The 27,642-nt window shown below is 40.7% G+C and overlaps 3 protein-coding genes across 4 annotated transcripts; 2 read left to right on the top strand and 1 right to left on the bottom strand.

The window, feature by feature from the left end:
• Positions 1-204: 204 nt before the first annotated feature.
• LOC133026511 (apoptosis regulator BAX-like) lies at positions 205-5,773 on the top strand. Its single transcript, XM_061093404.1, has 2 exons — positions 205-826; positions 5,392-5,773. Exon 1 carries the CDS (start codon positions 205-207, stop codon positions 802-804), a length of 600 nt encoding a protein of 199 aa, XP_060949387.1. The 3' UTR covers positions 805-826; positions 5,392-5,773.
• A 6,966-nt stretch (positions 5,774-12,739) lies between these two features.
• LOC133026358 (apoptosis regulator BAX-like) lies at positions 12,740-13,820 on the top strand. The gene has a single exon (XM_061093247.1). The coding sequence runs from the start codon at positions 12,807-12,809 to the stop codon at positions 13,407-13,409; it is 603 nt and encodes a 200-aa protein (XP_060949230.1). The 5' UTR covers positions 12,740-12,806; the 3' UTR covers positions 13,410-13,820.
• A 515-nt stretch (positions 13,821-14,335) lies between these two features.
• On the bottom strand, positions 14,336-27,159 carry LOC133026288 (transmembrane protein 106B-like). Of its 2 annotated transcripts, XM_061093162.1 has the most exons (9): positions 27,094-27,153; positions 25,342-25,505; positions 23,501-23,695; positions 23,211-23,274; positions 22,229-22,388; positions 19,533-19,673; positions 19,393-19,442; positions 18,029-18,082; positions 14,336-17,932 (listed from the first exon to the last, which is right to left on the bottom strand). In XM_061093162.1, the coding sequence occupies exons 3-9, from the start codon at positions 23,685-23,687 to the stop codon at positions 17,794-17,796; spliced, it is 795 nt and encodes a 264-aa protein (XP_060949145.1). In that variant the 5' UTR covers positions 23,688-23,695; positions 25,342-25,505; positions 27,094-27,153; the 3' UTR covers positions 14,336-17,793. The 2 variants fall into 2 exon arrangements, with proteins under 2 accessions (XP_060949145.1, XP_060949144.1); XM_061093161.1 differs by lacking the exon at positions 25,342-25,505 and having other exon boundaries at positions 27,094-27,159.
• Between the last annotated feature and the right edge of the window lie 483 nt (positions 27,160-27,642).

The following is a 27,642-nucleotide window of genomic DNA, read 5'->3' on the forward strand; positions in this document are numbered from 1 at the left end:
AGGAAGTGGTTCACAGACAGCAGCCTTTAGTGGGACTTAACTGACTTATGACTCATCTACTATCAACTCTCTCTCACAGACACACACACACACACAAAGCTCCGCCTACTGAACCGTCGAGAAGAGGAAGTGCACTGAAGAGAAGCAGAGTCTCTGACGAAGTTTCTTTTGTAGTTTTTAAGAGAAAGTTTTTACTTTTTAACCATGGCGTCTGAAAGTAACAGCGTGTCTGATGAGAAGATAGCAGAGGCCCTGATCAGAGAGGTCATTGAGGAGGAGCTGAAACACATACCCTCAGAGGACGTCCCGTCCCTCACCCTCCCTGCTGTGGAACTAAAGAATGAGCAGGAGGAGAAGTTTGTGGACCAGCTGGGCACATTGGTCTGCAAAATTGGTGAAAAATTAAAGGATGACGTGGAGATCCAAGCTGATATAGATGAGCTTGCACAAAACTTTGATCGGGGCAATTTTAACAAAAGTGCAAACAAGGTGTTTGAGCATGGGATCACCTGGGAGAAGATTGTTGGGTTCTTCTATGTTCCCGGCCAGTTGGCAGTCAGAATGGTGGAGGCTCATCTGTCTCAGTCCGTGATGGAGATCCTGAAGTGGACCGTGGACTTTTTCAAACAATATCTCTTGGGCTGGATTCGGGAACGAGGAGGATGGATCTGCAGTTTCTCAGAACTGGCGATGGCGTCCATGCAGACCGCGTCATCCATGAGCTCTCACAGAGGAGACCTTGTCATCATCTTCTTCGCCGGCATAGCTCTCGGATTCTTCATCAGCTGGAGACTGACCAGATGACTCTGAAGCGCACCTTATTGCCGTAAAGATGGTTATTTTCACTCTACTTTTCGCTGCAATTTCTCTGCAAAACTTGAAAACTTGAGGGTGACAGCGATGACACTTGGGTTGCAGCCAAAGTTTGAGAAACAGTAAAGTCTCTTCATCATGGCACCACTGAAAATTTAGTTTTGGGGTCAGCAATGTAATGATACTCTGTTTAAAACTTCTAATTGACAGTCCTCTGTGCTGCTAGTTTTCTGTGGGTATAGGCATTGTTAAATTAGACTTGAAATTTTAAGTTCCTAGTGTGGTGCTTATTCTAAACTTGCCTGTTTTCCATGGTGCAGTTGAAAAAACTTGTTTTAATCCACCTAGTTTACCTGTAATTAAAATTTTATAATCATTAAATATTTAGAATCCATAACAATTTTAATATTTTATTTCGAAGTTGAACTGCTGGTAATAAGTTAAGAGTGAAGCTCAAACATCCAACTGTTGAAACACCATGCACATTTTTGAGTGGAAAAATGCAATAGTCTGGGGCATGTGTGTGCGTGTTTTATCTGAAACATTGCCTGAGGCTGAGATCTGGAGTAGGGCTGGTTATTTGAGCATGTGTGTTCCCAACCTAAACTACTAGATGCAATATAAAGAAACACAGCCTTTAACATGGCCAGAGGAGCATACACATATATTGTATATGTTAAAGACAATTTTCTATGTTTTTTACAGATAATAGGATATAACAATCATTGTCTTACTGAAAATTACACTGCCTACACGTTTACACAAAAAATAACCTCATTGCTGTTTTCCATATGTTTCCAAAATATCTAAATTCAATCCAGTCCACAGGCCAAACTGAGATCTGACAACTAAACCAGCAGTGTGTGAAATATCCACACCTCTCACAGACACACACACACACACACGTACACAAACACTGACACACACAGCTCAACCTACTGAACCGTCATGAAGAGGTTTTATAGGGCCCATATTGGACAACTTTCTGGGTCTTATTTTTAGGTATTGGTACCCCTAAGATGATAATCACATAATGAGTATGTTATGGCACATTTGATGATCTCTCCGGTAAACACAGCTGAAAGACACGTTGTTACATTGGCAGCTAAAGAAGGCCAGCCACATACTTGCAGTAGGTTACAACACGATGTTTCTGAACGGTAAGATACACTGTCCTCATGTTTGTTCAAGTTTTAGCAGGACAGTCGGCCAATGTAGCAGAACCCCTGTCCATGTTACTGTGTTTTGTATCTCTCTGTGTACGGTTGATGCTCATCCTCCTTCCTGGCTGGTGGTGAAGATGTGGATTGGAATGCCATCAATCCCAAACCTCCAATAACCATGAAGCACTTAAGCTTTAACCATGGCGTGTGAAAGTATCAGCTTCAGGCTTCAAGTGGGGCAGATTTTAGGAAATGGCAGACAAGGTGTTTGGGCATGGAGAAGATTGCTGCGCTCTTCTATGTTGGCAGTCAGAATGGTGGATGCTTATCTACCTCAGTCAGTGATAGAGATCCTGAAGTGGACCGTGGACTTTCAAACATGATCTCCTGGGCTGGTTTCGGGAATAGGGAGAATGGATTTGCAGTTTCTCAGAACTGGTGCGTCATCCATGAGCTCTCACAGAGGAGGCCTTATCATCACCTTCTTTGCTGGTATAGCTCTCGGAAGCTTCATCAGCTGGAGACTGACCAGTTGATTCCGCGTCGCACCTTCTTGCTTTTGTAAAGATGCACATTAATGTCACTCTACTTTATAACTTGAGGGTGACAGTGATGGCTCTACAGAAAGGATGTGTTAAAATCCAACACGCTTTTTGTCTTATAGCTATTTCAACACATGTTGGGGTAGAATATCCAAACTTCTTTTTAAAGTCACACAAGTGAGCAACACATGTGTTAGATACTTGACCAATCACGTTGTGGACTGTGCTGCAACGTCATCGTCCAAGTCAAATGATAGGGCTTTCTGATTGTGGTAACGGTGAGAACAGTCGATGAAATGGAACGACGAAAGGCACACTGGCGTTTATCTTCAGTTAGCATAGAGGCTGCTGAAATGACTTGCCAGGTTTGTGACATTCAGGTAGAGAGGTTTCAAAACTGTATTCACTGAAAAGCTCACAAGTGAGATTTAACTTCACCTGGTGAAGGAAGTGAACATCATGTAAACTAACGGCTCCCTCAATGTTGGCGTCACGCTATCAGTATCTTGTGTCAAAGCTGAGCCTGAGACTGTAATGTAACGTTAATTCTAGATGTTTGCAAGCTAACACTAAGTTACGCTAGCTTGTAGAATCAGAAGGTGGATGTTGTCATGGGCTTTAAGTCAGCTTCTTCCCAACACTGGTGACCCGGTAGGTAAGATAACATTTTAAACATTTAGCTCTTACAAACGCTTTGGACTGGGATAGCTTTTATATTAGGAGGATGGGGTCGAGTCTTTTCATTATGCATTTAGCTAATGTAAATGCTGGTTAATAAGTGCGGACAGTGCGGTTAGCTCAGCATTGTCAAAGATATGTTGGCCAAAAGGTTCTTTGTACGGTCGACATGGTAAACAGAGGTTGTTGAGGGTTAGGTTGTATTGATAATATCTCATATCTACTATTAATGTAATTAGGTTGTTTGGCCGCCTGGCGCGAAAAGGAAAAAGTATTTGCAAACTACAAAACCTTCCAATACCGAAGGTTCTGGATAACAAGCAAATCACCAACAGTAGCTGAAATGCTTCGGCAGTACCCTCGTTTTGTAGGCCTGCCATTCTTGGTAAGTATACAGCACTTAAATTAAAAGATCCAATATGTTATTTTGATGTCACTAACCATATCTTCAATTATTATGCCAAAAATCTCAATCAATCAATCTCTCAGGGAACACACCCAGGTTGCAAATCCATTTGGAGAAAAATTATGAATTTCACTTTGTCAGAGGATGTTCCTATGTAGTCGTGCTCCAACAGCAATGCCACTTCAGATGTGCAACTTACTGATGTGCAAAAAAGTATTGTATGCACCACAGAGCTATTGGACAAGACATTAGATTAATTGAAAGATAAAACTGCATCTTTGATTAATAGCTACTCTATATCAAATGATGATGACACTGTCCAAGCTTTGATGAAGGCACAAAATGTCTTCAGAACTGGATATTTTTCAGAGAAACACTCCCTGGGCAAGCCCACCGAAACGTTCTGGGGTACACAGGTGACAGAGCAAGAAAACAGGAGATATTGACTCAAGTACTAGCTGCAGACACTTGTCAGAGGTTTTCACCACAGTGTGCGTCCTCGGTCATTATGTGTCCTGAGTCAGTTAGACAGTGTGTGTCCTGAGAGACAGTGAGACAGTGTGTGTCCTCAGAGTCAGTGTGTGTCCTCAGAGTCAGTGTGTTCTCAGAGTCAGTGTGTGTCCTTAGAGTCAGTGTGTGTTCTCAGAGTCGTTGTGTGTTCTTACAGTCAGTTTGTGTCCTCAGAGTCAGTGAGACAGTGTTTGTCCTCAGTCAGTGTAGGTCCTCAGAGTCAGTGAGTCAGTGTGTGTCCTCAGTTAGTGACTGTCCTCAGAGTCAGTGCGTGTCATCAGAGTCAGTGAGACGGTCTGTATCTTCAGAGTCAGTATGTGTCTTCAGAGTCATTGTATGTCCTCAGAGACAGTGTTTGTCCTCCAAGCCAGTGAGACAGTGTGTCCTCAGAGTCAGTGTGTGTCCTCAGAGACAGTGAGACAGTGAGACGATGTGTGTGACCAGAGTCATTGTGTGTCCTCAGAGACAGTGTTTGTCCTCCAAGCCAGTGAGACAGTCTGTCCTCAGAGTCAGTGTGTGTCCTCAAAGTCAGAAAGACAGTGTGTGTCATCAGAGACAGTGAGACAGTGTGTGTCCTCAGTGACAGTGAGACAGTATGTGTCAAGTAAAGCTCATTATCGAGGCCATATCCGGGTATTCAAACGTTTCTCATCAAGAATCTTCTTCTCTTTCACTCGACTTGTTAGTCAACAACAGATTCAGATCTCATGGCTTCAAGTTATTTATCTCATTCACACACGTTAATATATCGTGGTCACGTAATATATTTTTACCAAATGCCACCAGGGTGCGCTGTAACTTACACATTGACTCAATCACGAAGGTTTACCAGCTGTTCCTTCTGCATTTAGCAGCTGTAACTGAGTTTATTTTATTCTGGATCATGTGTTTGTTCTCCTCAGATTTTTATTATAGAACAGTTTGATCCTCGTTGTGAAATATGAGGCTCTGCTGTCAGTCAAACTGTCCATGTCTGTGATTGGTCATACACAGTTAGCCCCTTTTATGTGCACGTGCTCACACAGTGAAACATGGCTTCACCTACAACAGCAGTAAATCCCCCTCTCAGGTGTCCACTCTGCACTTTGACATGCAGAGAAAACACACTTAGCTCTCAGCTTGTTCATTCCAACACGTGAACATGAAGCAGAGAGGAAGCTGCTCCACCTCTGAACACGATTGAAGTTCCTGCTGCTCTTTCTACTGGATGTGCTGCATCACTGACTCACCGCTGATGAAGTGAGTCTCTGTAAACACTGATGTCTTCTTCTCTCAACAGATGGAGATTGTCTTTGTGAAGGTGAGTGTGAAGAGGACAGTGTGTGTGGAAGGAGGCTGAGCTGTGTCCTGAGGATCCAGAGGCTGAAGCAGCAGCAGCAGTGAGTGTAGAGTATCTCTGACTGGGCCTTGTTGCTGGGAGGCAAGGTGGGGAAACACGGGGAGAACATGCAGACTCCACAAAGAATGACCAAATCGGAACTGGGATTCAAACCAGGAACCTTCTTGCTGTGAGGCGACAGTGCCAACCACCACGCAGCCCTAAAGTCTTGCCCCTCGCTACCGATTGTGTTTATTCACATGAAGAATGTGTTTATTGAAATGACACAACACCACCAGAATATATAAACCATATGTAAAGAGTCACATATAGTGTATTTAACTTTGCCTTTATTATTTTCTATCTGTATTCCTCAGTATATCTGCATGTGTGTATAACCACATTCTTTGTATCTGTTTATGATCTTAAAGTTCCTGGATTCACGTCACAAATTGATTTAGTTCCACACAAAGCTAAAAACATTTAAATTTCTTTGAGTTGAAAATCTGAGTTATGTCTTTGAAACAAAAGATCAAAACTCTGGACTTAAAAATGGGACGTTTTAATTTCTGCATCAGGTGAACCCTAACCCTAACCCATCACAGAAGTGGTTGCTTTTCTAATTTTTGACCCACAGGCGGCGCCGAAGTATAACAGCAGAACCTGCCGGTCAAATCCTTTATATTCAGTCTATGAGTCAAACACATGGATCATTTCCTCTGTGACAAACCAGATGTAACGAGACGAAAATCATCTCAGAGAGAAAAAGTTCTGTTGTTTCTACTTGTCTCTGCTTTAATGCACAATAAACATCCTTCCACCGAATTCACTGGAAATCATTACTCTGGTTTTCTTCCATCTTACAAACAAACAGGTAAAAATTTCAGGTAAAAGAACAAAATCACCAGTTTGCCATAATGGAAACAACCAGAAGAAAAATGAATGTCATATTTACAGTCTGAAGAAAAGTCGATAAAGAGCAGAGCATTTTTAAGTCGCTGAGGAAACTGTTTCATAAATATTTTACCATATTTAATAGAAAACTGACCCAAGGACGTTTTGTACAAACGTAGATGAAAATTCTTCGCCTGTCCAGTTTGTGAATTGTTGCTTAAAATAATTTCTAAAACAATGACGTAAATCTGTTTGTATGTTCTCTACCACAAACTCAGAACAACCACAAGAGGGAGACTCTAGCATGCCGCTGGGAACAGCAGCATGCGGGGAAATAATTGATGATGGGAGGTACACAGCAGAGACAAAAGACAGAAATCGTCTGAGAGAAGATGTCCTGAAAAAAGTGGACATTTGGGCTTGTTGTCTTGAACATGTTGTGTTATTTTGTGGAGACACTTGTCTCAACATGATCATTTCACTGAGTTTATTTTCAAACCCATCTCAGTTCTTTCTTACTTCAGGATAAGAAATGTTTGAGTCAGTTCGTAGCTCAAGTTCTCACTGTATGGAGAGGTCATCATCTGACTTTGTTATGATCATCAACACACGTGTGTCAGTGTAACATGTGACTGTGACGCCATGTTCATGAACACCACTTCCTCTACACCAGTGGTTCTCAAACTTTTTACAGTCCTGCACCCCTTCAGACATTCAATCTCCAGCTACGTACCCCCCCGTTTTTTTTCTCCGCCACCGCCACCGCAACGCTCCCCCCGCCCTGGACGGTGTTGCGACTGTCCACCGGGGCGGACCGTTTTGGCAAGCCGATTGAGCATTTATTCCATATCCTTGATATCAAATGACAGTCCCCTCCATTAGTTCGGTTTTTGTCAGTACTTGTTTGACATTTGGTCTCACTAGTTCAGCATCTTACTATAGTAGTTGAACAGAAAATCGTACTAGTCACTCTTTTACAGCAACTAGTGGCACTAGTAGAGCCAAAGCCCCTACTAGTTGGCTTTTTGCCGCACTAGTGGCCCTCTGAACCGAACTAGTAATGCTGAAAGTGTTACTTTCTAACTAGTGGGCTGCAAAAGCTCTGACATGCTAGCCAAACATGGATTCAGCTCACTAGTAAACTAGTGGCCTACAATTTTGATCTTGAGATTTGAAATAATGAAATTCTCAGACTGGAGTTGCTTCTGAGTTTTTCTAATAATAAGCTCTGCAGAGTTTATACAACAAGCACGGGTGCTCAAAATGGAACAGCTGGTCGCAGGTTCACAAAAGCCAGAACTTACACAAAGAGGCGTTAAATAACACATTATATGAAAAAAGACATGTAATCCTCCTCTGTGTCTATCTGCTTTGTCCGTCCGCTATATCAAACTCCCTGTTTGCCAAGGTCACAGCAGTGAGACACCTAGTCAGGGGATTTCCACACGTTTAGACACTGGTCAGTGGAATTTTCCTCCACAGACTATAAAACCTTATCTCTTCAATTGACTCGTTGCACAGCAGACATTTTGACAGTTCATACCAGGAATATCACATTTATTAATGATGACTGCATTCCACTTATGGAGAGGTCCTACTATTTTGTGTGTTGGTTCACTGTTTCTGGCATATTTAATATAACTAAGCCTTTGTTACTCCATCTGTGTATTTCCCTAATGTGACATGCAAAAATGTTTGCTGTTAAACCAGTTCATTGGCATAGCATTGTTCAAACAGTGACATTATTTTCTTTTAAAGCCTGAACAGTTGAATGCTGCTGCAGCTTGTCCAAGTGGTCAACTGGAGGTATGTACCTATTGGACATGCACCAATGCTAGTAACAGATAATGTGCAAGTACCATGGTATCAGAAAGGAATAGAGCAATTGTATTTATGATGGACTTCTATTAAGGCGCTCCCTCTCTTTATTCAGCCTACAGGTCTCACAACCACCACTGCCCTCCCTGTTGAGTCGGGAAAGTGACAGTCTAAAAAGTGTATGACCATTTTTCGTTAAAGCCTCAAAGAAAACCTGAACAGTTTTCAACTGTCTCTGAAGGCTTGAATGTAATGTAATATAATGTCTCCGCTGTACTGTGAACCCAGAGAAGACCGATTACAAGACAGATTACACAATCATGTCGTCATAACAACTGTCAAAGAACTTACCATATGTTCAATTCTTATGCCAAACCTCTCAATCAATCAATCTCTCAGGGAACACAGCCAGTTTGCAAATCCATTTAGAAAACAATGATGTATTTTTCGAAAAGGCACGAAATGTTTTCAGAGGTGGATATTTTTCTCAGAAACACTCCCTGGTTAAGCCCATCAAAATGTTCTTGAGGTACAGAGGTGACAGAGAAAGAAAACCGGGGAAATTGACTCAAGTACTGGCTGCAGAAACTTGTCAGTATATCTCCATTATCAATACCATAAAGATTCTATTTGGAGGTGAAAAGATGCAGACACTCCATAAGCAATCTAACAAAACTGTTGATGATAAAATGCATGATTATTGTGGTGGAACACAGTTTGCACAGCGTGCCTTATACAGCAGGTATCCCAATGCACTACAAATCCAACTTTATTTTGGAAACAAAAAACAAATCCTTGGGTTCAAAAACTAAAGTTCACTCCATGGGGGCAGTTTACTTTCAGTTGAGAAACTTGCCTGTGGAATTGAACTCCACCCTTGCAAAACTTCACCTTTGTCTACTTTTCAATTCTTAAATTTCAGAACCTTTGTTGGATGATATTAGATATCTTGAAACAAAATGGATGGAGTTTGGAATTGAGGGTCAGAGTTCTCTGCTCTAGGGCACTATCTGCCTCCTAACTACTGATAATCATGCTCGCCATTCACCCCTTAATGACCCAAGTCGAGGAAAATGTTCAACTTCTCAAATTTATTTAATGAGGAGATGGTGAAGTTTGAGCCTGAGATAGTACAGAATATCACAGTATGCCAACACAAAAAAACAAGTTTAATGATAAATCAAAACGAACAGCAGGTGGAGATGCTAGAGAGGGAAATATTCCCTTTTACACTGAATTAGCTGCATTTTAAATAAAAAACAAGTGTATCTTAAGGACACAAGGTAATGCAACATACATAATGATTCAATAACTTCAGCCTTTTATAACAGACTCAACAGTGCTTTCATGCACAAACATGAAATAACAAAGTCCAACTACTAAGAGGTAGTTTCAAAAAGAGAACAATTATGTAGCTTTAGCTGATAATACTCACTCACTGAAACTATGACAACCAACAAAACTGATCCTATTCACACTCCTTAACAAACACATTCCCTTCTATTCATATGTGGTACAGAAGCGGGATGAGTATGAAATGATTAGTGCAAAAGATATAGTAGACATCAGACCACTAGACTTGATTTCTTCTTTTAATAGGAAACACACTGTATTTAAATCCAAGATACAAATTGATTGTCAAAATGTTTATTTCTATAAATTAATTTCTATAAACTAGTTTACCTTCGCACCAATTACCAAATGGTGCAGCCTATCTTGTGATGCTGCAGATTTATGATGGCGTGTCCTGATGTGTCCTGCAGCAGTAATTTGAAGGTTAGAGCATTGTTTTTTAACTCTTTACTGAACTCCTGTGATTGTTCGCATGAATAGTTTGTTCAGTTCGTGTTTTAACTGGCTCTTAAAATTGAACAAGGCAATTGCAAAATGAGTTGTTAAAATGTTTTTTTTGTATTATTCTGTCTCTGAAGGTTTTTAATAAAAAATAATAGACTGATATTGCCCTTGATGTTTCCATTCTACTGACTCAAATATGATACTATGTGTGTTCACACCTAGCATTAAAATGTGTCCTGAATGTGTCCCGATACATCCGATGTCTAGTCACTTCTGCTGTTAGCTGACTGGCAAAGATATGGCGACTTCAAGTGGAACTGCAGCAAATTCTGTAAATTCTTTAGAAAAACAGGCGGCGTTCAATCGAGCGAGGGTGATACGTTGATATTTTAACCACCATCAAATAAGCCATTAAGTGAAATACACACACGCACACACACACACACACACACACATTCACACGCATGTTTGACTGCGTTCAAGCTGTTCTTTGACATCATGTCAGGATTATCAGTCCTCCACCTGTCACTTGGATACCAAAACCAAAAGTTAAAAGACAAAGCTCTGTAGAACAAAGGCCTCCGGCAGATTCCTTGCGTATGGAGAGAAAGCTTTCATAATTCACATCAAGGCCGTAGTCATGACGCGGACCAAAATTTTAATTGTAAATCAATTTGTTATACTGTATTGTGAGTCTCATGTGTGCTTTGGCAATATAAGCATGTTTATGTGTACATTAGTATATCAAATTATAAAACAAAAACATAAATATGTAAAATATTGAGATACAAATTAGGGCTGTAAAAGTTAACACTACAATAACAAGTGAACGCCAAGTCCTTTTAAAGATGATGATGATGCTCAGTCAGGCTCAGTGTTAAAGTGACCAGAGCGACACGCAGACATGATCCGAGACCATCGATTATGACTAAACACATGATCGTAAGTTTGCGTTCTAAATCATCCAAATAAATAATGTCTCCATTTTTTATTTGGCAGGGGCCAGGCCATGAAGTGCCTTAAAAGTAATCAATAAAGTCTTAAAATCAATCCTAAAACAGAAAGGCAACCAGTGTAGATAACCTAAAGTGATATCCTCTCTTCTCCTGGATTTAGTTAAAAGCCTAGCAGCAGCGTGCTGTACATTTTGGGGCCTATTGAGTGTTTTTTACCTAAGACATGTTAAAACACCATTACAATTATCAAGCCGTGAAAACATGAAAGCATGTATGATGATTTCAGTATCTTTAAAACTCAAGATCGATCTGATCCTGGATATGTTCCTGAGAGGGTAAAAACATGTCTGAACAGGTTTGGTAACATGGCTCTCAAAGTGTAGGCTGGGAACTGATATGACACCAAGGTTTTTGGGTGACAGACCTAACATTGTTGGATAAAGGACCCAGCGATGACTGAATTTGGAAATGTAAGTGATCTGTGCCAACAATGAGAATTCAATTGTTATTTGACATCCAGTCTTTAATAAACTAAACAGGACAGGTTTGTTGGGCTTCACTGGGAGACAGAATTGTAAATTGTCTGTTATAAGAAAAAATATTGAGATATAAATCATCAAGACGAATTGACACATCTCGTGAACGGGTAATCACTTTTCTTGTTTTTAGAGACCCAAAAAACGTATAGATTACATCGGCACCCTTTTTCTTCGTCATGACGACACTCACTTAAATCTTTGATAAAAACAACGTTAATGTTTCAACTTATGCGCATGACTGTTGGGTGAATGAGTGGCTGCTAATACACCATGTGCACAAAATGAAGTCTCTCAACTTCTGGGTATGCGGAGTGAGCTTAACAGTTTCCGGTGGAAAGACCTGGAACGCGATAGCGGTAGCTTTAGGTTAGCAATTGCAGTGAACATGAGTGTTTTTAATTCTGATCTTTGGTAGATCCTGGAGACACCGCATATAGAAAGTCATTTTTTTCAATTTTACCATAATTATCTCCCCCAATGACTATTAAGACTACTGCCCTGATACACATAGTAAGCTCAGTCACTGGAGTACATTGATTATTGCATAGTTTAATAACTACACAACACGTTTGAATCCATGACAACAAATCAGATTAACTTTGCTTTATTCCAGAGAAAGAAAATTTAAATATTGATGCCATTCTCGTGTCTTTGGGATAAATATAAAGTTACAGTTTAGACGTGGATTATAAACACTTTAAACACATAAATGTTTAAAATTAAATAATCTGAATTTATAGCCCTAAAACTTTAAAATACTATGTACAGTCTTAATTATGTTTATTTAGGTCTTAATTATGTTAACATGGATTGACTCACAGCCTATCCTTGATACACTGACATGAGTGATAATGAAAGCAACTGAATATTATCCCCACAATCTCAATATCATACATGTGTGAAAATCAACTTAGCTAACTTGGCTTTTATAATTCATTCAATGAATGAATGTCATTTCAGGATATGGTATGAACTCATGAGATGCAAGTATTCTGGTTTTAGCATACGATCAGATAAGAGCAACTTTTATAATGAAATATTAAACAGGGAGGGGAGGGTTATTAAAACTGAGAATTAAAATGGTTACTATTTCAGTGAAACAGAAAGTGGTTCACAGACAGCAGCCTTTAGTGGGACTTAACTGACTTATGACTCATCTACTATCTACCTCTCACAGACACACACACACACACACACACACACACACACACACACACACACACACACACACACACACACACACACACACACACACACACACACAAAGCTCCGCCTACTGAACCGTCGAGAAGAAGAAGTGTCACTGACGAGAGCAGAGTCTCTGTCGAAGTTTCTCTTGAAGTTTTTAAGAGAAAGTTGTAACTTTTTAACCATGGCGTCTGAAAGTAACAGCGTGTCTGATGAGAAGATAGCAGAGGCCCTGATCAGAGAGGTCATTGAGGAGGAGCTGAAACACATACCCTCAGAGGACGTCCCGTCCCTCACCCTCCCTGCTGTGGAACTAAAAAATGAGCAGGAGGAGAAGTTTGTGGACCAGCTGGGCACATTGGTACGCAAAATTGGTGACAAAATAAAGGACGACGTGGAGATCCAAGATGCAATAGATGGGCTTGCACGAGGCTTCAAGTGGGAAAGCTTTAAGCAAATGGCAAACAAGCTGTTTGAGGACGGGATCACCTGGGAGAGGATTGCTGTCCTCTTCTATGTTGCCGGCAGGTTGGCAGTCAGAATGGTGGAGGCTCATCTGCCTCAGTCCGTGATGGATATCCTGAAGTGGACCGTGAACTTTTTCAAACATGATCTCTTGGGCTGGATTCTGGGACGAGGAGGATGGATCTGCAGTTTCTCCGATCTGGCGGTGGCGTCCATGCAGACCGCGTCATCCATGAGCTCTCACAGAGGAGACCTTATCATCATCACCTTCTTCGCCGGCATAGCTCTCGGATTCTTCATCAGCTGGAGACTGACCAGATGACTCTGAGGCGAACCTATCTGATGATTGTTTTCACTCTACTTTTCTTACAATTTCTCTGCAAAACTTGAAAGCTTGAGGGTGACACTGTGAATGTAGCTGTGTGGCTCCTCTCTGTCCTCCTCCCTTCTTTCCTTTTTACCATCTCTTCATCATGGCACTTCTGTAAATTTTGTTTTGTGGTAAGCAATGTTATGCAGTACTCTTATTTAAGTTTTTAATTGAACGCTGCTCTGTGCTGTTTGTTTTCTGTTGGGATAGTCATTGCTGAAATAAACTTGAAATTTCAACTTCCTTGGGCAGTACTTATTCTAAACTTGCCTGTTGCTATGGTGCGGTTGGAAAATGTAAAAAAAAACAGGTTGATCCTAGTTTATCTGTAATGAACATTATATAATCACTATTTTCCATAAAATGAAACTGATTTTTACTTTATTACTGTTCACATGTGTGGCTTATATAACAATAATGATTTACAGAACTCATGTATGATATGTCAGAGGTCTGTTACATAACAGACCTAATCTTCAGACCATTTTTCAAATTAAAAGCTCTGTAATTAAAATCAATATGGAACATTGCAGCAACAAAAGGAATGTTGTTCTTTTACTTTGAAATCATCACTTTTGCTGTGTTTCTGTTTGTCCGGCTGAAATTTTCTTTAAAATGGTCACTTGTTTATTCAATTATTTACATTGAATGTATAGTTTTTCGAAAAATGTAACATTGTGCAGGGGAGAGTGGAGGGGGACATCAATGTGCAATAGTCTGGCGCATATGTGTGTGTGAAAGATGTGTGATGGATACAGTGTGTGGAGCCCTATGAGCCGTTGATAACAAGCTGTTAATAAAAGTGCTATATACCCTAACCCAGTCCGTTTGCCTTTTACCATTTAGTAGGGTGAGGTTAGAAGATGGAAACAATCACCTTGATTGTAAAACTTTATTCAAAACAAATACATAGCAACAACATGTCAGAAGAGGTAGGAGTCATGTTTTTTAAAAGTTATTGTTCAAGTGGGTTGTTAAGGGTTTATGTTAGGAGTCCTAAATAAATACTACTACTACAGTGAGTTTTCATCGGGATTGTTAAAGGTGCATTTTGGATTAAATAACAATTCAAGTGTGCTTTTCTATATAGGAACAAAAGTTACAGATGTAGTTTAATCTTCCCAACCTATTAGTTACATGTGAAGACAGAATAAACACATTTTAACATTAACTGAATAAACATTGCTACTCCATGTTGACTTTCATATACATATACCTATGTTTCTGCTGTTTAAACTCATGACTCTGTACAAAGCAGCCTCTTCTGTGGAGCAGCTTTTACTCCACGAGAGCAGGCGGATATGGAAACACATGGTGAAACTCACCCAAAAAGATCTGGGGCCTCATTTATATCAGTTCCGTATGCACAAAACGGGGCCTGAAACGTGCGTACGTTCTCACGCAAATGTTGAGATTTATATTAAGAAACTTGACGGCAAAATCTGCGCATTTCCACGAAAACTTCACGTGTACGAAGAATTTGGAGATGGTAAAGTGGCGCTGCAGACGTGAGGTGGTGAACTGAAGCCAGATTAATGACCCACTTCATCATTAACACTAAAACTAACTTTTATTTAATTGAAGAAGATATATACATAGATCTGTGATCTTTGTGCTGAATTGAGTTCAGTATCTCACAAACCAGCGGACCAACGGAACCGAACCATCCCAGTACAAACACAAGCATATAATAATAATTATGTTAAATTCTATAGATTGAGGACATCACATCTGTCTCTGAATGTAATATTCCTGCAGTTTTGGATGATTCAAATACGAACAGGTGATACAAGTCTCCTCACATTCATCTTTTTTTTATTTCAGGCGCCGTTCACTCAATCGTGCTCACTCTCATTACTGTAATAACAGCAGCAGCAGTTTATCAGGTATTTCTTTATTAGTGACATCACTGCTTTCCCATAACATCTCTCTTCACCTCTACCTGATTAGCAAACACATCGATGTCAGTGTCAGAAAGTTTAGCTTCCTCTTCTGATTGCTTGATGCCGTTACGGTCATGACTCATGGTGGAAATCCATTGGTCAGCAGGATAATTTAATATTCTCGGGTAGACAGTGATTTATAAAGTGAGCATTGCGTTCAGGTCAGCATGGGCACGGTTTTATAATTTAGATTTTTTTTTTGCTTACGCCATTTGCGGCTTTCGTGCGCACGTACACTTTTAGTATGAGTCTCATGCACTGTTTAATAAATGAGGCCCCTGATCACTTAACGACTTTTGCTTTTGTTTACTGGCTGAAATATCTCAAAGTTCCCCAAGTTGAAGATGATGTGCAAGATGTGATGAAATGAACTTCCTCCCAGATGAGGAAATCCATTGATTTCTCTGAAATGAACCGACTTTACCCCAAATGTTATTTTGAATTCTGGTGTGATGAAGCCATAACTCTTTAATTGCAAACATTAGATTAAAACCATCTATCCCGACAGTGGAATGATAAAAAAACAAGCAGACTTTCTCTTAAAAGTTGGACAGCTCCCACATCAGAAATTGTTACCACCTGCCCCCATCAGAATGTTCACCTCTATCTTTAAATTGGAATGCAACACAAAAGCCTCCATTTAAGCAACAAACCAATACTGAGCACCTGACAGCCAAAAGCTACTATAGGCAAGTAAGCAGATTGTAAAAAAACAACAAAGCAGATACAGATAAATGAACTTATGTCAGTGTCCGACAGAACAGCATCTGAATATTTTTGTGCTGTAACATCACCATGTTTTCATGACTTATCTTCACAGAGCTCGACACACTGTGGTGGATACACACGTTTTAGAGAACTGGAGACCAATAATAAAATGTGCCCTTTAAATAGACCTATGTAGTGCATTATGGTTTAAATAGTTTAAATAATAATGATGTTTTTTAGCTTATTCTTCTAACATACGCCCTCTTTTTGCAAATCCAAAATTATCTAAGAGCATTGTCATGATAACAGATGTTATATTTCAGTAGACATTATAACACATTGAATCCAATACTTAACTTTCAGCATGTGAGGCAGAAAAACAGAGCAACCTTTTAGCCTACTAGATACTCTGGATAATAATTACAGTTGAGATATGATGGTGACTCATGTATCTATAAACCTAATCTTACATCATGGAAAAGACAGATGTGCCACCACTTCTTATACTGAAATTAGTTCTGGCATCAAACACTGCAAACAAAGATATCGAAAAACAAAGTTGGTGTTGAAATTCAGGTATTTTGTTGGCACTTATATTAGAGATAAAATCAGCAGGCCTACATAAACAGAAGAAGACAACTTAATGAAGCAGCGACAAAACTTTTTGTTAGTGAAACAGAAATGAACTGCTCACAGCTTTGAGACGGTGGTGGAAGATAAAACTCCTCACCGCCTCACATTCTCATGCACTACAACACACAAGAGGTGGAAAAGAGAACTGAAAAGTCAGAGCTGCACCTGGACCATCAAACACACACCCACCCAAGCAGCTGAATGGCGGGCCACCTAAACCAGTCGACATTGTGGAGTGCACACTGCATTCATCAAGGAGAAAAGGTTTGCCACATTCGGTAGAATCATATATTAGCATCTCATAATAATTAGATTCATATTTCAAAATATGGATCTGAGTTTAAAAAATATTTTGTTTAATCGATATGCTTTAACTAAATCTAATTACACTATAGTGTAGCAAATTCTCCTCTCTTAATTTCAAGGTCATGATTTTGTAATTTTAAAAGATTGGGTTTTCTGTAAAAATTTGAATATTATAGATATTATTTCTCCCAACTGTCAAAAACAGGTCTTGTAGTTATGACACGTGTAAACTGCAATTGCACTGTTTACTACTTACTGCAATGGTCTTTTCATAACTACTAAGTATTATTTTTGCTCAACTGTTTTCTTATAATTACGAGTCATGGATCTTGTAAATATGAAACACCTTTGAATTATTTCAAACACGAGTTAAGAGAAACTTAGTACTTAGTAGATATAGGATGTAGGATCTCTTAATTATGAAAAAGTTCACTTGTAATTGTGACAAAAACATCTTTTGGAGACAGATCTCTTAATTAGCAAAGCACTCCCGTTGATTTGCTTTCTTTGCTGAATGCAATGGGCTTCCACACACGTCAACACTTTTGCTTTGCAAACTTTTCTGGGAGCAATTCTTATCTCAGTGTTGTCTTTGTTAGTGTTGGTTTTGAATTCCACTCCACACTTTCATGTCAACAGCAGATTGTTAGACCCTGCAGGTATAGAAGAAGAGGGAACACCGTAAAGCACCTAGGGTGACCATCCAGGGCCTGAGTCAGGGCCAGTGAGGAGCACACAGGTGGGGGTTACTCAGCAGGATGTGGGATGTTGAAGGGCTGGGGCATCCCTCTGATAGAGGTGGTGTTCCCTCCACAGTCCACATACTGGTACATCTCCTGAGACACCTGCTCCACGTGGCCAAAGTACGTTGTTGTGACAGTGACTCTGCAGAGGGTGGTAAGGCACAGGTTGGAGCTTACACAGTCAACTCAATGGTGCAGATTTGATTAGAATACATGAAGGAGGATCGACACAACTTACTGCATCATGACGACAATGTTGTGAACCCTGATGGTTTGCAGGGTGCAGTAGTCACTGGGAAACAAACCAAATGTTAGTACTAGGGATGGGTATCGTTTGGTTTTTATCCGATACCGGTTCCTAACCGATACTTTTAAAACGATACCGGTGCCTAAACGGTGCCTGAACCGATACTTTTTTCAAAAAAGTGCACAAAACGATGCTTGACTAAGAAAGGCTTTTTTTATTGCCAAATATATTAACTGTTTAAAGTAGATTATAAATATAATTGAATACAAAACCCTTTTTAACTTAAAACTATGAATAACATACGAACTGTTAACAAAAGTTTACACTATACTTAAATAAATAAAAATAAATACAAAACACACACACTCTGACTCGTGACTCAAATGAAGACTGAGGGTCGCTTTTCACTCAGAGACCCCCGTGTCTCCGCGGCGGGGGCTGTCGCAGGCAGGCTTCGGCCCCCCGCCTTCGCCCCCCTAAAATGCGGTCGCTTTTATGAAACATTTCTCGGCGTGGTCTCCGTTCCTCCCGCCCCGAGCCTTTCCAAGCCGACCCAGAGCCGGTCGCGGCGCACTGCCACGGAGGAAATGCGCCCGGGGAGAGGTGTCGCGAGGAGATCACCTGCCACCTGCACGGGAGCCCTGACGCACGCGGGGCAGGCAGCGCGGGGACAAGAGTCTGTCCACCGGCCGCGGGGGCCCGGCGGGAGCCGCCGCTTCCCGTGAAGGAAGGAGCGGAAGTGTGAGGAGGCGGGACGAGCGGAGACCTCAGTCTTCCATTGGCTCAGGTACCGAAATGAGGCACCGAAATCTCCGTTTCATTTCGGTCCGGGTAGGTACCGGTTGTATTGGAACCGGTTCCATATTGGAACCGGTTCTCGGTACCCAACCCTAGTTAGTACTTGTGCATTGTGGAGCATTTAGAACATTTCTAGTAGGGAGAATCAGAAAACATTTCTGATGACTGATCACTACTAAGGTGGGACTCTCAAATTCAGGGGTGGGCCATATCATATAATAATGCTGATATTACATTACATATACAATGAGCAATTCTCTAATTGTTAAAGTGATTTTTAGGACAAGCTGGTACTGCCACCATGTGGTTTAAGTTGAACATTCAAATATATAAATAATGTCTACTGTTTTGCTTATAAAGATATTTTACTTTTACAGAACTAGCTATTCTTTGGTAAGAATTTCTTAAACAGAACAAAATAAAAGGTAATACCAGCACATTACTGACAGGAAGATGCTTTAAAAAAATTATCTATTTCCTCCCCTATTAACATCACAGCAAGAGTAAAAAATAATCTACATGCTTCCATGCTCTGCTTCTGCACACACAATACTTACTACATGTAGCTCATCTCATCTGCGATGATGGTGGGAACCATATAATCAGTCTGGAAACAGAAAAGCAGTTAATAGAAACGCCTTAAGAGTTGTATCCACAGAGGCAGGTGGTGACCTGGTGAACAAACACTGAGCTGTACCTGTATCTTGTCCAGAGGGCTGATGGCAATGATGTTTTTGATGCGAGTTTTACCGATCACTGTCTTGGCAAACTGCACCTGGGCTGTGATGTTGGCCACCTCCACTGAGTAGTAGTTGTTGTTGGTAATGTTGAGAGTGTTCTGAAAGGAGAAGTAGCAGAAAGGTTTAAAAGGTCCAGTGTGTAAGATTTAGGTGAAAGGGATCTATTGACAGAAACTTCTTGTTTTGTTTTTACACTAGAAAATACTTTATATTTACATCGGGAGCGGGTCCTCTCTACGGAGGCCGCCATGTTTTTAAAGTAGCCCAAACAAATTTTTATGTTTGAGTTTTTATGACAACTGAAGGCTACCACAGGTTCTCTTGTTTGGAAGGGGAGGGTGAGGTGAGGGGCATTCAGCTGCAACATAACTTATACACACAGAACCTTTAAGACCAATTCAATTTCAGTATTCAAACTAGAACGGTCCTCAGTAGAGTGCATACCTCCACCAAAAGTCCCTTTATGAATCCACATTTAAATTCACTAGATTTTACATTATATTTTATATTTTACACAATCATAAATGTCAATGCCCCTGTAGAAACTGTGGAGGGGCTCAGTCTGTCTGCGTTCACACATGTACCTCGTCCAGAGACAATACGGAGGATCTGCACAGTCCAGTGCATCTCTAGAGGAGCTTCAGTGACCCCATGAAGACCTCGACAGGCTCACTCCAAGAAAGTATGTTTGCATTTGATTTGCTAAAGATCTTTCTTCTTTTCAGACTTCATTGTTTTATCCTCTTTCACGTTTTGATGTGTTGTTTAAAAAAACTATTTTTTATTTTGTTGCTCACAGTATTTTCATTTGTTTGTACACTGCTCAAAAAAATTAAAGGAACACTTTTTTATCAGGGTATGGCATGAATTCAATTGCACTTTTTTGATAATTATATGGTCAGTTAAGTAGCAGAGGGGGTTGTTAATCAGTTTCAGCTGCATTGGTGTTGATGGAATTAACAACAGGTCCACTGGAGGGGCAACAATGAGACGCCCCCAAAATAGGAGTGGTTTTGCATGTGGAGGCCATTTCAAGTTTCTCCCTCTTGATCACTTCGACTGGTTTTCCATTAGTGTTGGCTTTAGCTAGAGTCATTATCTCTACTGGGAGCATGAGGCAATTTCTTAACCCTACAAAAGTTGCACAGATTGTCCAACTCCTCCAGGATGGCACATCCATGCGTGCCGTTGCAAGGAGATTTGATGTGTCTCCCAGCATAATCTCCAGAACATGGAGGAGATTCCAGGAGACAGGCAGTTACTCTAGGAGAGCTGGACAGGGCCGTAGAAGGTCCTCAACCCATCAGCAGGACCGATATCTGCTGCTTTGTGCAAGGAGGAACAGGTTGAGCACTTCCTGAGCCGTACAGAATGACCTCCAGCAGGCCACTGGTGTGAATGTCTCTGCCCAAACAGTCAGAAACAGACTTCATGAGGGTGGCCTCAGGGCGCGACGTCCTGTAGTGTGCCCTGTGCTCACTGCCCAGCACCGTGGAGCTTGATTGGCATTTACTATAGAACACCAGATTTGGCATGTCCGCCACTGGCACCATGTGCTTTTCACAGATGAGAGCAGGTTCACCCTGAGCACCTGTGATAGACCCGATGCACGATAATGCCCGGCCTCATGTGGCAAGGGTATGTAGGCAGTACCTGGAGGATGAAGAAATTGATGCAATTGAATGGCCCTCACGATAACCTGACTTAAACCCGATAGAACACCTCTGGGACATTATGTTTCGGTCCATCAGACGCCGCCAGGTTGCTCCTCAGACTTTACAGGAGCTCACTGATGCCCTTAGACAGATCTGGGAGGACATCCCACAAGACACCATCCGTTGTTTCATTAGAAGCATGCCGCGACGTTGTCAAGCATGCATACAAGCACGTGGGGGCCACACAAGATATTGAGAAGCATTTTGAGTTGCAGAAATTGAATTTTGAATTGAATTGAATTTTTTTATTAAAGCCAGTGTGGACTTATGATCTCATGACTCAAACTACAGTTAGATTTAAAAACAGCAGAAAAAAATCAAATACTACTCCCACCCCTTTCAAAGCTCTGACACATCACTGCTCTATAACACTTGTCTCTATCTTAAGCTCACTACCTACTCAGAATAGTTTAGGTAGATCAATGCCTGATTATATCTGGTGCAACTCCAAGCGTATTAGTAGTAATAGTGGCTGGGTGCTCTTTTTTGCCCGTAAAGGTGTCCTTACATTATGTTTCTTACAAATATTTGCTCCTGCCTGCTATTTACTTCAACTGAAGCCTGTACATTGTAAAAATTCCTTTCAGTCCAGAGTTTATCTTTGTTGGCATCGACCATGCAGATAGCGACAGTCGGCAAACAGAAACACTGACACATCATTTTTGCAAATAGGGATGGCACTTCTCTTGTGTTTTTCATCACCTCATTTGGTACATTATTACACGACCGACTGCAGCATCACTCATGTTTACAGTTTTAAATTTGTGATCATTCTGATACATCAAAAACATGTCTTCACATTCTTTTTCTGGGCTGCACATAGCCGTTTTCCGGTAAATCTGGAGAGTTGTGTACGGCCCTACCCGCAGTTTGCCTTTCACAGCACAGGCGTGAATCACACTGCAGATTTCAGCAGTTTCAGGAATGAAAAAACTCACTGTGATGTTGAGATAGACGCTGCGCTTGTCTTGGTCGTAGCTGACGAAAACAGACTTCACCCCAACATAGGAGACGTCGATGGAGCGAGGGAAGAGGAAGAACACGGCCAGACTGGACAGTAACAGGCAGACCACCACTGACGCTGAGACATACAACTTCCTGAAGGAGACATAGACAACTGCTTAAATTCCTTCCTTATCACACAGTGATAACAAAATGTGAGCGAGTTACATTTGAAATGTGCACACTTTTTTTGTTTTGTTGCTCACATTGTCTAACAGTTATTTAGTCCTGGTACTAATTGTACCACTCAAGACTTAACAAGAAGGACATTAGCCCTGGGCAATAAGCTAATACTGCGATACCATCTGATCAAGTTTCTATGGAGCCATAGTGAGTAAATATGATAACATTATTTACCTAATTAAATTTTTCAAGAAGCCTTACTTTTGTTGTACTGCAAATTTTGTCAATCTACATCAATAATGTTCTTGTTATAACTGCATCATAACTTTCAACCATAATGCATAATATGTGAAGTACAGGATCTTCCACCGTAAATGATGCCGTCTTAAGAAAAGGACAATGTGGGGAATAAGAAAATATGTTCTGTTTACTTCATGACATGGCTTGAGGTGGTTATCCCACTTACTGACCATCATCTCTGTACAAAGACTGAAATATGACTTTATTAATTTTTTTAATAAATAAAACCTTTTTACGACACTTACAATGCCCTTTGGGGTTGATTATACCAGCAACACTTTTAAGTAATGTAGCCATTTCCTCAATTTAAACAGCCATATACTTTATTTATTCGGTTCTTCATTTGTTGCTCTTAAAATGTGTTTCTTGTGGCAATGCCAAAGTAAAGCACATTTACAAGTTTATAAATTTAGTTGTGATGTAGAAATTCTTAAATGTTAAATAGTGTGGGTTGTTCTCTACAAAAGACACACACACACAGATGCAAGTACTTACGTCCTCCTGGGCCGTAGCCTTTGGTCACTGTATGGAATCAATGCCACCAATTGATTTTCTTGTCCTGAAACAGACAACAAACACTGATGAGTCACTATTAGTTGTGAAGAAATTGAGTCCATGGCACAACCACAGCCTATTTTACACCATCCCCCTGGTTTATCTCTGGGTTATCACTGGTTACTGTGTAACTATGTTGTACTAGGTAAGACAACGCACTTTTCATTCTCCATTCTGCTTCTATAAGAGCTTGACTTTCTCAACCCAGGCTGTGCACACAGGGGTGTTACCTCTGGGTATCCTCCCTGTGCCCTGACATGTGGGACATGTCACACTGTCCCGTCCTGTGAACTCCACGTAAGGAAACTGGGAGACGTCTCCGTCCTTGCCATCCTCAGTTTGATCGTCCTCAGGAGAGGAGAGCCGGTCCTCGTCATCGCTTGTCTGCTTGGTGAGGTGGGAAATTGACTTCCCCATAGTCACACCTAGAAAACAAGGAAGGCAAACAAATGAGGTAAAGTGTGGTTCGCAGTAAAGCTCAGTATTACAACGTTGCCCACACCTGGGCTTAGTAGTTGCTTTAAACCAAAACAAAATTGATTCATGTTTTCCGCTATATTCGTTGTATCAGCAGTGTTGAATAATTATAACCAGCACTGCTACAGGATCAGAACAGACCCACAATAAAAGGTCCTGTCGTCCTGTGTCAGTCTCCTGTCAGAGTCTGCTTCCTCCTCACTCCCCCTCTGACCTGCCCTCACTTTACACTTTAACAATTAACAGACCAGAAGGTTATTAAGACACGTACAGGCTGAGCTTTACTTTGTGTTTGTTTGATTTCGCTCTCAAGTTTATAAAACCCATATTTAAACCTGATACACAACAAGGCACGTAACATGACGGGCACAGTCAGGACATCAGGGTTAAAGTGAACTAAATACATGTAAATTTTGTGACGTGAAGAGGGACAAAGCAAGCAGACACACACGCACACACTCCTGCAGACAGAAGTTTCCTCCCACAGAGCATGACGCAACGCGATGAACTTCATTGTTGATGAAGAAGCGACGCCCTGTTTATCAAGGAACATAAATATAAGTTCAGCAGGTTTTTATAAAGATCAGTTCAAAGTGTAGGCGATAAGAAAATATCGGAGGTGCCGAGTCACTTGTTGACCTGAGAAGTAATGCGCCTCAGTGCAATAGCGCTGCTAAGTGGAGCAATGTGGGGCCAGGTGGCGTCTAGACTAGGCCACATCTGTCTAAAGTCTAAACTGCTGAATCTAAATTGAATCATGAGCCTAAAACCTTTAACTTGATGATGTTCTCCTTTACACTTGACATCTATTGTACTTCTGTCCGTCCTGGGAGAGGGATCCCTCACATGTGGCTCTCTCTGAGGTTTCTACGTTCTTTTTACCCTGTTAAAAGTTTTTTTTAATAGTTTATCCTTACTTTTGTTGAGGGTTAAGGGCAGAGGATGTAACACCATGTTAAAGCCCTATGAGAAAAATTGTGATTTGTGAATATGGGCTATACAAATACAATTTGATTGATGATTGATACCATTACCATTTCCCTGTCCTGAAACACAGACTGCACACACTAATGAGTCACTGTCATCTGTTAGGAAACAACGACCAGGGTGCAACTATAGCCTATTTTGCCATACGATTCTACTGAACACTATCCCCAACGCTTGTTAGTTTCCCGCTGCAATTTTTCCACATTTGTGTCAAATAAAGTTATCATATTTATTGACGCAGATGCTTGGATCTGTTCTTTCATCAGATCAATTCGTCAATGAAAAGTAAATAAGATGCTTTCCCACATTGTGTTATGTGCCGTGTCAGTAAATCCACAGGTTAACACGTTCAGATGTTCATAATGAGGAGCTGCTTTCAGCCTCTGGTTACCAAACAAAGTGCATTAGCTTGTGTGGAGTTAGCATGTCCGTTCTTTAATTAACTCCGTTAATAACCGTTAGCTCAGTTAAGGCCTTAAAAAAGTCCACTTTGAGCTGGTGTCCTGTAATATGCTGTCAGGGGAGAAGTTACTGTCAATGTGGGTGTAACGTTAGATCACAACATGAGACCAATCAGGCTAAATGACCTGTTACAGACACATCCCACCTGAATAACAACAAGCCGGTGATCTAGTTTAACTGGGGATCATAGCAACCGGTGATTTGTTGTCTTTATTCCAGATGACGTCAGTCAGTTGCAGTCTCGGTCGCAGATTCGTCATTTTCACAAAGCGCCTGTGTGTGAAGTGAGGTGATACACTGAAGGTCTCGCTGAAATAATCATCAAACAAAAACCCATCATGAGATAATATAATATGTCCGTGTCAACATCACTTTTAGACAACAATATAAATCAGCTCCATGCAAAGTGCTTTGGTTTGACGCTTGTGATCATTACAATGTACACAAAACAAACACATCCCTCACATCAACAAGGTGGAAACTCCTGCAGTGTTTTTGTGAGTAAAGTTGGTGAACGTGCTTTTATTGGATGTGTTAAGCTTCATGTGTCCTACTGTCGCCGCTGGCTAAAATCAGCAGATGTGATTTTAACCCTTTGATACACAAAATTGGTCAGAAATTACCCTTTTTCATTTCCTGTGTTATTTCATGTCTGTGTGTATTTTTGAAATAATACACTCTATCCAGCGTGTATGGATGGCTGGTCGCAAACTTTTCAGACTTAAGTTTAATGTGTTCATAAAGATGCTGTATGAAGAACGGGATGAGGAAAATGGGGAGGCAATTCTTGGTCTTGATTCTGAATCTGAAATCTCTGATGCTGAGGACCTAGACTTTATTCTACAGTACAGGATCAAGCTGGAGTTGTGGGTGTGTCTTTGAATCCAGCTCGCCTAAATGAACATGGTATTTCCATCACAAGGAGACTTATCCTGTGAGTAACCCGCTGTAGATGAATCATCGTTAAGCAAGAGGACACATAGCAAACAATGCAACACAACCACAATCCATTTGAACATGAAATACACAATCAGTGAATCAACTCAGCCAGAGTTGTCCTATTTGCACGGGGTCTTTTACTCACTCCTTCGACTGACACAATTCCAACAAAGCACAGTGTCATCTGATAGAAGTGAAGAAATACACAACACCTCGTTTGACAATGAAGAAGTTAGTTTTCTAGATTAGCCTCGTCACACATATGTCATGTTGACAAGACACTCAACACACTTCAGACACATCATCTGTTGATTACTAAATAGCACTTGCATTACAGACACTACAAAAAACAATGGTGAGCGTTTGGGTGATTTTCGTTCTCAGATGACTGCAGCTCATCATCGAGCACATCTTTTAAAATCCTGTCTGCTGACTTTAGCCAGCAGCGACAGGAGGAGGACACATGAAGCTTCACACATCCAATAAAAGCACCTTTGCCAACGTTACTCACAAAAACACCGCACAAGCTTTCACCTCGTTGATGTGAGGGATGTTTGTATATGACTCGTGTTCGGTGTGTGTGTGCATTGTAATGATCACCAGCATCAAACAAAAGCACTTTGTCTAAACGTGACACGCACATATTATATGAACTCCTGATGGGTTTTTGTATGATGTTTATTTCAACGAGACCTTCAGTGTATCGCTGCACTTTGTGAAAATGACGAATCTGCAACTGACCAACAACATATGCTGCCATGTTCCCCAGTTAAACGGGAACACCGGTTAGCTCGCTAGCTAGCTGACAGCTAGCATACGGTCGACAACGAATGTCAGCCACCATGACCAATAACGCAGCTTACCTATGTAGTTGCATACAGTTGCAGTGTATCCATGTGAAGCAGATGGACGAGGTGAGACAAACAGTGTTATTTCAATGAAACGGGTGAAGCATTACCTGAATGTGACTGTTGGTTCAGAAGACGTCAACAGATCGTGGCTGGTGCAGGTTTGTTTATCTCCTGTGAAACACACATGCGCGAATGTGACGCAGTGACGTCACAGAGCGCGACTGCGTCATGAAGCAGAAACTTGATCAGGACAAGACTCGGACTCTTTGAATGAAGCTTTGTTTGGTTTCACACATTACAGAAGAGAATTAGAGATGTTCTATTCTTTGCAACCTCATCATATTAGTGGCCAACTTCCACATCATTGAATGTAAAGTACTACCTCCTGTAATATAACAGCAGTTAAAACATTCAGTCCTTGCCCTAAATTCAATATATTGATAAGCATTTTTTTTCTATTATCATTATTATTTATTTATGATATATTTTTACTTTATCACTTTCAGTTTGTATTTTCTTATTTTAAACTGTTTAAAACTCCTGGCCTTGTATATTTTTTATTTGTTTGTTATATCAGTGTGTATGTGCCTTGTGTTGTTCTGCTCCTTCGTTTATTATTAAAGTTCATTAAAAAGATGAAGAGGAAGCAAACACTT

This window comes from Limanda limanda, chromosome 19, assembly GCF_963576545.1.
Source record: "Limanda limanda chromosome 19, fLimLim1.1, whole genome shotgun sequence".
In the NCBI taxonomy this organism is placed as follows: domain Eukaryota; kingdom Metazoa; phylum Chordata; class Actinopteri; order Pleuronectiformes; family Pleuronectidae; genus Limanda; species Limanda limanda.